At 39.3% G+C, this 8,835-nt stretch overlaps 1 protein-coding gene across 1 annotated transcript; it reads right to left on the reverse strand.

Moving 5' to 3' along the window:
* Nucleotides 1-4,337: 4,337 nt before the first annotated feature.
* LOC138904618 (uncharacterized) lies at nt 4,338-4,805 on the reverse strand. The gene has a single exon (XM_070193122.1). It carries the CDS (start codon nt 4,803-4,805, stop codon nt 4,338-4,340), a length of 468 nt encoding a protein of 155 aa, XP_070049223.1.
* Between the last annotated feature and the right edge of the window lie 4,030 nt (nt 4,806-8,835).

Here is an 8,835-nt window from a genome sequence, read left to right on the forward strand (position 1 = left end):
CTAGTTGTTTGCCTCACTCTACGGCCATTATGCGGTCCGTAGAGTGATTATGCGACCGCATAGTGGGCCATGAAAGTGCATTTCTTCTGCCCAAATTTTTTCTTTACTTTCCAGTGCATTGTTCAACCCAAAAAGTCCCTCATAAAGAATTTCTATAGCCGTCAAACACGTAAGCCTAGTTTGGCACCACGAAACATTATTTTTCCTTTGCAAAATTTTACGAGGCCTTAGATTCTCCCCCACTTAGGATCATTCATCCTCGAATGAGCGTCAAAATCAGTTATTAGCATCAAATGTGGCCCAACTGTTAATTCACACTCACCAGTAGTTTCAAAATTTGGCTAACTCCCTAAATTTCCAAATATTTCCAAAGTCTCCCTTGTAACTGGGCCTATCCACTTGTCAGATAATCCCAGAAACCAATCCTAACGACATATGTATAATCTGATGATGCAATTTAATATAAAAACAACACCAACTGTGGCCTCATAAGCGATATATTACCAGGAAAGGAAAACCCTTAACATCAATGGTACAAATGATACATAATTCATAGAAAGTAACTCTTAGAATTTTCATAGAGCACAACTCATAAATACATGGTTATTCAACAAATAAGGATACTTTTTCTTCATTTCTTCCTCGGCCTCCCAAGTAGCCTCTTCAACCTGTTGGTTTCGCCATAGCACTTTCACGGATGCAATTTCTTTATTTCTCAACTTTCGGACTTGCCAATCAATAATAGAAACTGGAATCTCTTCATAAGTCCATTCCTCATTAACCTCAATAGTCTCAACCGGAACAATGTGTGTCGGGTCTCCAACTACTTTCTTCAACATAGACACATGAAACACTGGGTGCACTAATGACATCTCAGGTAGTAGCTCAAACTTGTACGCCACCTCACCGATCCTCTGAATAATTCTGTACGGTCCGACATACCTCAGACTTAATTTCCCGTTCTTACCAAATCGCATTACACCTTTCAGGGGGGAAACCTTCAAGAATACCCAATCATCTTCTTTGAACTCTAAATCCCTACGACGAACATTTGAATAGGACTTCTGACAACTCTGAGCAACCTTCAATCGCTTCTTAATAATTTTAACCTTTTCCATAGCCTGATGCATGAGGTCTGGCCCTATCAACTCTGCTTCCCCAATTTCGAACCACCCAATGGGAGATCTATATCTCCTTCCATATAAAGCCTCGAATGGTGCCATCTGAATGCTAGCATGATAAATATTATTGTAGGCAAATTCTATGAGTGGAAAATGATCATCCCAGCTTCCTTTGAAGTCTAGAACACAAGCGCACAACATATCCTCGAGTGTCTGAATAGTCCGATATGCCTACCCATTTATCTGCAGGTGAAAGGTTGTACTAAGATTCACCTGAGTACCCAAACCTTGCTGAAATTTCTTCCAAAATTTAGCCGTGAACTGTGCCCCTCCCCCCCCGATCATAAATGATAGAAACTGGAGTGACATGCAACCTGACTATTTCTTTGATATACAACTGAGCATATTGTTCCGCTGTATCATTTTCCACTTCTATATTGGAATTTCTATGTTATGTGCCAACCCACCGGGCCGTTGGTGTTTGGCCTTCACTTGCTGACAATTTGGACATCCTGCCACAAATTCCGCTACATTTCTCTCATATCATTCCACCAATACACTTCCATAAGATCATGATACATTTTCGTAGAGCCCGGGTGCACAGCATGCCTAGAAGTGAGAGCATTGGTCATGATTCTGTCCCGGAGACCATCTATATTTGGAACACATAGACACCCTTGGTACCTTAGTGTACCATCACCCATGACAAGATAAAAGGCCATGGTCTTATGTTTATGAATCCCCTCTTTCAATTGTGCTAACAATGGATCGTTGTATTGCTTCTCCTTGACTTCCACAACAAGCAATGATTCAGCCCTATTTGATACAATCACCCCTCCTTCACTAAAGTCCGCAAGTCAAACTCCCAAACTAGCTAATCGGTGAACTTCCTTGGCCAATGGCCTTTGATATGCCTCCAAGTGTTCTAAACTACCCATAGATTTATGGCTAAGAGCATCCACCACAATATTAGCCTTCCCCGGATGATATAGAATATCAATATCGTAGTCCTTGAGTAACTCAAGCCATCTTCTTTGACTCGGATTCAATTCCTTCTGGTTGAAAATATATTGAAGGCTCTTATGGTCCGTAAATATATCCATATGGACCCCATATAAGTAATGACGCCAAATTTTCAATGCAAATACCACCGCCACAACTTCTAAGTCATGTGTTGGATAGTTGTTTTCATGATTCTTGAGTTGCCTAGAAGCATAAGTTATCACCTTGCCATGTTGCATTAATACACACCCAAGTCCGATTCTCGAAGTATTACAATATACAACAAACCCATCAGTACCATCTGGTAGAGTCAACAGTGATGCCGTAGTCAATCTTGATTTCAACTCCTGGAAGCTCCTTTCACAATCATCTGACCATTGGAACTTAACTGCATTCTGCGTCAATTTAGTCAACGGAGAGGCAAGAGTAGGGAACCCCTCTACAATTCTGTAATACCCAGCTAAGCCTAAGAAATCGCGAATCTCTGTTGGAGTTGTAGGCCTCAGCCAATTCTTCACAGCTGCAATTTTCTGAGGATCAACCTTAATTCCTTCACTATAGACGACATGACCCAAGAATGTGACAGATTCAAGCCAAAATTCATACTTTGAAAACTTTGCATATAACTTGTGTTGATATAGGGTTTGCAGAACTACCCTAAGATGATTAGTATGGTCCTCTCGACTTCGTGAATATACAAGAATATTGTCAATGAACACTAGCACAAAGGAGTCAAGAAAAGGCTTGAAAACTCGATTCATAAGATCCATGAAAGCTGCTGGGGCATTTGTTAGCCCAAAAGATATCACCAAAAATTCAAAGTGCCCGTATCGGGTTCTAAAAGCTATTTTCGGAACATCCTGCTCCCTAATATTCAACTAGTGATACCCGGATCATAATTCAATTTTGGAGAAGTACTTAGCACCTTGCAATTGGTCAAACAAGTCATCTATCCTTGGAAGTGAGTACTTATTCTTGATCGTGACCTTTTTGAGCTGCCGATAGTCAATACACATTCTCAGTGACCCATCTTTCTTCTTTACAAAAAGGACCGGTGAGCCCGAAGGTGACACACTCAGCCGGATGAAACCCTTTTCTAATAAGTCCTTCAGTTGCTCCTTTAGTTCCTTCAATTCTGTCAGTGCCATTTTGTAGGGGGGATAGATATAGGATGCATGTCTGGTACCACATCAATCCCAAAATTAATCTCCCTGTCTGGTGGGATCCTAGGGAGTTCATCCCGAAAGACTCCCGGAAATTCATTCACAACAGGCACTGACTCAAGTGTAGGTGCCTCAGCATCGGTGTCAGTAACCCGGACCAAATGGTAAATACACTCCTTATTGATCATCTTCATGGCCTTGAGGTAAGAAATAAACCTACCCTTCGGCACTACATCATCACCCTTCCACTCAATAACTGGCTCATTTGGAAATTCGAACCTAACAGTCCTGGTTCGGCAATCAAGCTTAGCAAAACAAGAATAAAGTCAGTCCATCCCCATTATTACACCAAAATCGACCATTCCCAATTCAATGAGATCGGTCATGGTGTCCCGATCACGCAACGTGATAACACAATCCCTATAAACCCGTGCAGCCAAAATAGACTCACCAACCGGAGTAGATACAAAGAACGGCTCATGAAGTTGTTCCGGTTCTATCCCAAATTCCATAGCAACATAAGGAGTGACATATGAAAAGGTGAAACCTGGATCAATAAGAGCATACACATCATGAGATTGGACAGTCAATATACATGTGACAACATCTGTAGAAGCCTCTGAATTATGGCGACCCCCATAGCATAGAAAACCCAGTTCGGCACTACGAAACATTATTTTTCCTTTGCAAAATTTTACGGGACCTTACAATTCCTTCTTTCATTTCTCATGGGGTTTCGCCCAGACCCACTACTTCTCCAGTCTCTATTGTATGGTTGATATTGATCCCGATTTGATCTAGGTTTGTGATAAGTGTCTCTCTTGACTTGATCGATGATCCTGACGGGGTGTACGGATCCGGAAGGGGTCCCGTGTTGGTCATCCTCGACCCTAATCTTTGATTGGTACCGGTTATGGATGTCGGCCCAAGTGATGGCTGGATATTCTATCAAGTTTTGTTTCAACTGCTGTGAATCCAATAAGCTTTGACTGTTGAGCCATTGGGTGAAAGCCTGAACGGCCCAATCATTTGCGACCGGTGGTAAATCCATTCATTCCATTTGGAATCGAGAAACGAATTCTCTAAGCATCTCATTATTCCTCTGCTTTACTTTGAAAAGGTCCGGCTTCCTGGTCTTAACCTTTATAGCACCGGCATGTGCTTTTACGAAGGAATATGCAAGCATAGCAAATGAGTCAACAGAATTAGGAGGAAGGTTGTGGTACCATATCATAGCTCCCTTTGACAGGGTCTCTCCGATTGTTTTCAACAAGACATACCCGATCTCATCATCTTCCAAATTGTTCCCTTTGATGGCGCATGTATAAGACGTTACATGCTCGTTCGGGTCGGTCGTTCTGTTGTACTTAGGAATTTCGGGCATGAGAAACCTTTTGGGCATTAGCTTCGGAGCCGCACTCGGGGGAAACGGCTTTTGAATAAATTTCTTGAAATCCAAGCCCTTCAATATCGGGGATGCTCCTGGGATTTGGGCGAGCCTGGAATTGTAGGTTTCCATTTTTTTTATCGTTGGCTTCGATTTTCTTTTTTCTTATTTCTATATGTTTCGTCAATTCTTCGAGCAATTTCATGATTTCGGGGTTAGTCCCCGATTCACTTTCACTTGTTCTTTCCGAGATTGGTCTGTTTCTACGGATAGCTTCCCAGGGAGCTCGGGTTCATTCATGCTCAGTGCTCGACCTTCGTTTTGCAGATGAGCTATCGCCGTTTCTTGAGCCTGTAGCATTTCGAAGATCATATGCAGGATGATCCCATCAATTTTGCCGTCGTGAGTGTTTTGGGCAATCGAACGTGCTTCCATTCGAACGCTGTTCTCAGGGTCGGTGGGCTGGTTTATGTCGATGGCCATATGCGAACAGGCATCGATGGGAACCATCACCGGGATTCTACCAAGATCGATCGGTGTTGCATTGTTAGCGAGCGCTGCATTGTTGGTTCTGCCATGGTTGTCGGATTCTGTGTCTATGTTTAGAGGGACAGACTGAGGGTTTGACATTTCGATCCTAACCTGAAATCAGAAATACTTTAAAGAACAAGTGTAAAATGGGGTGTGTTATGGTGATTCGTATCAAATTGCCGCTCTTATCCTTATCTCCATGGTGGGTGCCAAATTGTTTACCCTCGAAATCGCAAACAATTGAATTTGTTAGTGGTTTAAAGGATATGCGGATTAACTTAATACGGAGCGATAAATTAGATCGTAATTGAAATAAATAATGATAAATTAACTGCAAACCATGTGAATTGGATAATTTTAGCCTAGGAAACCCTTGAGTTGAAAGTACTTTTATTAATACAAAGATACCAAAGAATAAGAACTTAGAGAATAACGATAATGTATTTCTTATGAATGTATGTTACAATATTCTTCATGAATTGTGAGCCCCTCTTTATATATTAGAGCACCTGCTTTTAAAGTATTATTCAATTATTTTGTAAAAGTTTAAAAAAAGGTCCTCGATTTGCTGACCGTTGGTCCCTTTTATTGGTATGTTTCGTGATTTTCGCCGTAATGTCCAGTTAGTTACGGGAATTTCGGACCCTTGTCGAATAAGCTAGTAATATGTTCCTCGATACCATTATAACTGGGACCGGTTATGACCCCGGTTCACTCTAAAGCAAGTCTGGTGGTTCCGGTGGCTAATTCAGTAAGGCAAGAACCGATCTTCGGGATCTTATCACCATATCTCGATCTCAAACTGTCGTGTTGGATGCTCGGTTAAATCTTCGAGTTTGATTTTACCCGTATACTTTATGATAGAAAACTATTAGTGGGAAGAGGCATATTTGAGACGAAAGATAGGGAGCATGACTCTTATGAACCAAAAGGTAAACGGAAAAAATAATTAATGTATATATTCTGTATTGGGATAGAAAGTCACCGGCTGGAATTCATATTTTCGATGAGTTGTAGTTTCGATATATTCTAATTACCAAATGTAGTTTAGGTAATATTGGTGCAAAAAATCCATAGTCCTGGTACCATCAATTAAATTTACCCTTAGTATTTGCAAATACTGAGCTTTAATATTTGAAGGTACTGACAAAATTTAGAAAAACTTGTTTGAGGATCACTATTTCGAATAAAATAGTTATTTTAATTCACAGATCTTTAAACTACCAAATTATTATTTTGTGACCTAATTTCCAATATTTTTTCCAACTTCAATCAAATATAATTCAAATACTTAGCCTTTTAGTTTCTGGCCAAAATAATTCCAGACTTCAGGCCTACAACAGTTGTTCAAGATATTTTGCAGCACGTGTTATCTTGATGTTAGAAATTACAAACCTGAAAACTTATTTCATTGGACATTGATCTAAGTCATTCCTCTATTCCGAGAACAACTGGGACTTCTAACTATCGCGGCAGTGTCGAAAAGAACGGATGTAGAGTGTTAGTTATGTGTTCACCCAAACCTACTAATTTTGACTCGAATTCATTATAGCTCCATTAAATAATTGATTTGAATTAAATAAGTTGCATTAGAATTCCTAATTTGAACTTAGAATAATCGAATCGCATTAGAATTCCTAATTTGAACTTAGAATAATCGAATCATGAATTCACTTCTGATTACCATTGGACACCCAAATCGTTCTTTCACTCCGAATACAAATGGGACTGCCAACCTTTGCGACATTTTTGCCTATCACTTTGAAGCGAGCCTGTTGATGAAACTGCAACTTAATATTTCTATATTGAAAATAACGAGTTAATGTCCTAAAACCCGCCTAAATTATACAACCTTTGTCAGTTGCCTACCTAACCTATAACATATCCCCGAAAACCTCCTGAACTATATCCCCCTTCACAATAAAACCCCCTCGTCGCATTCTTACTAGTGCATATAATACACGCTCCAAATTATTTTTAAAATCTGCCATGTGGCAATCTACATGGATATTTGTTTAGCTTATTCTAAAAAACACACTTAATTAAGATTTTAATACTCTTTATTATATCATTGTAAAAAATTATACGGTAAAAATAGAAAAAAGGAGCTAGGTTAAAACTAGTGGGTAATTATAAAAAAATTATTTTCTCTTTACTCTCATCGGAGAATGGCTACACCTTCTCTCAATAGCGATATTTTCCATTAATCTAACCTCAATTGCTTTGTCTATACTTTCTTCTGTTCGAAAATCGGGATAAAAACTATGGTTCTGCTCCTGAATCGGTATAGAAGATTAGGGTTTTGACAAGAGATAGAGAATTTCATATGGATTCAGATGAAGAAATGGGGAGGTAAAAGATGAGGAAGAAAGGTGAAATATAAAGAAAAAGAGGAGAAAATAAAAAGAAATATAAATTTTAAAAAAAGAAAGGCTAATTAGCCATTAAATATTCTCAAGTGGGCCATTTTAATGGATTTTTTTCGCCTTCACGCGCTTTTTGGCGATTAATTACACACATTATGACACATAGTGACGAGGGTTTTTTATTATGAATATGGATATAATTCAAGGAATTTTCAGGGACAGATGATAGTTTAGGTAGGCAACTGATAAAAATTGTATAGTTTAGGTGAATTTTAGGGTATTAACTCATTTATATCTATCTATATCTATATCTATATCTGCTGCACCATTTTAGCGTATTACTTTCTTTTGTGAAAGAAAAGTGTTAATGAACTAGCTGGGAATGGACGTGCCAAGATTTCAGTATGGTTCGTGTTAAAAGATTAATAGTGAAGCTTTTATGTATTTCGGGGATTAGACGTTTATATACTTTCAAAACTTAAAGAGTTTCCTCTAACAAATTAAGGTCGGCTTTGTTCTAATGTTGGGTGACATAGTTGAGTATCTCATTGCCGAGAGTTTGTTTTCTTTTTGCAAATATACTACTACGTTGGTTGCCCAGTAGGTATTTTATTAATAATAAAAGAAAAAAATAACCACAACGGAAGAGTACAAGTAAGGGGGGCAAAAGATACAGTAGTGTTGCCTCTATACCTTGGCTATATAATCACTCCTTTGCACCTCCAATGCCTTAAGATGGCAGCCTCATGTAGAGGAATATGGTGTAGCTGCCGGCAGAAATCTCACGAGGGCATATAAGCTCATAGCCGCTTGGACCTTCCCAAAGGCATAACAATATAGCACACACATATTGTGCTAGACCTTACCTTATAATCCTATTGAGGCATAATAAACCTCATATACTAGCAACAACAACAACAACAATAACAACCCAGTATAATTCCACTAGTGGAATCTGGGGAGGGCAGTGTATACGCAGACCTTACCCCTACCCTGGGGTAGAGAGGCTGTTTCCAAATGACCCTCGGCATCCTTCCATCCAAGAACTCCCCACCTTGCTCTTGGGGTGACTCGAACTCACAACCTCTTGGTTGGAAGTGGAGGGTGCTTACCATCATAGCAACCCACCTAGCAAGCATGAAGAAAATACGAACTGGAAATAACTAATTACTGTATGATCATCACAGAATTTATAACATACTCTGTGATGATATTACAAATGATGATGGTTAAAAAATGATAAAATAAAACAAGGTAAAAAATTA

The sequence above is a fragment of the Nicotiana tomentosiformis genome, chromosome 2, assembly GCF_000390325.3.
Source record: "Nicotiana tomentosiformis chromosome 2, ASM39032v3, whole genome shotgun sequence".
NCBI lineage: Eukaryota > Viridiplantae > Streptophyta > Magnoliopsida > Solanales > Solanaceae > Nicotiana > Nicotiana tomentosiformis.

Bases quoted from the DNA above. Each gene is read 5' to 3' on its own strand.
- LOC138904618 (XM_070193122.1), bottom strand. From the start codon at position 4,805: ATGGAAACCTACAATTCCAGGCTCGCCCAAATCCCAGGAGCATCCCCG.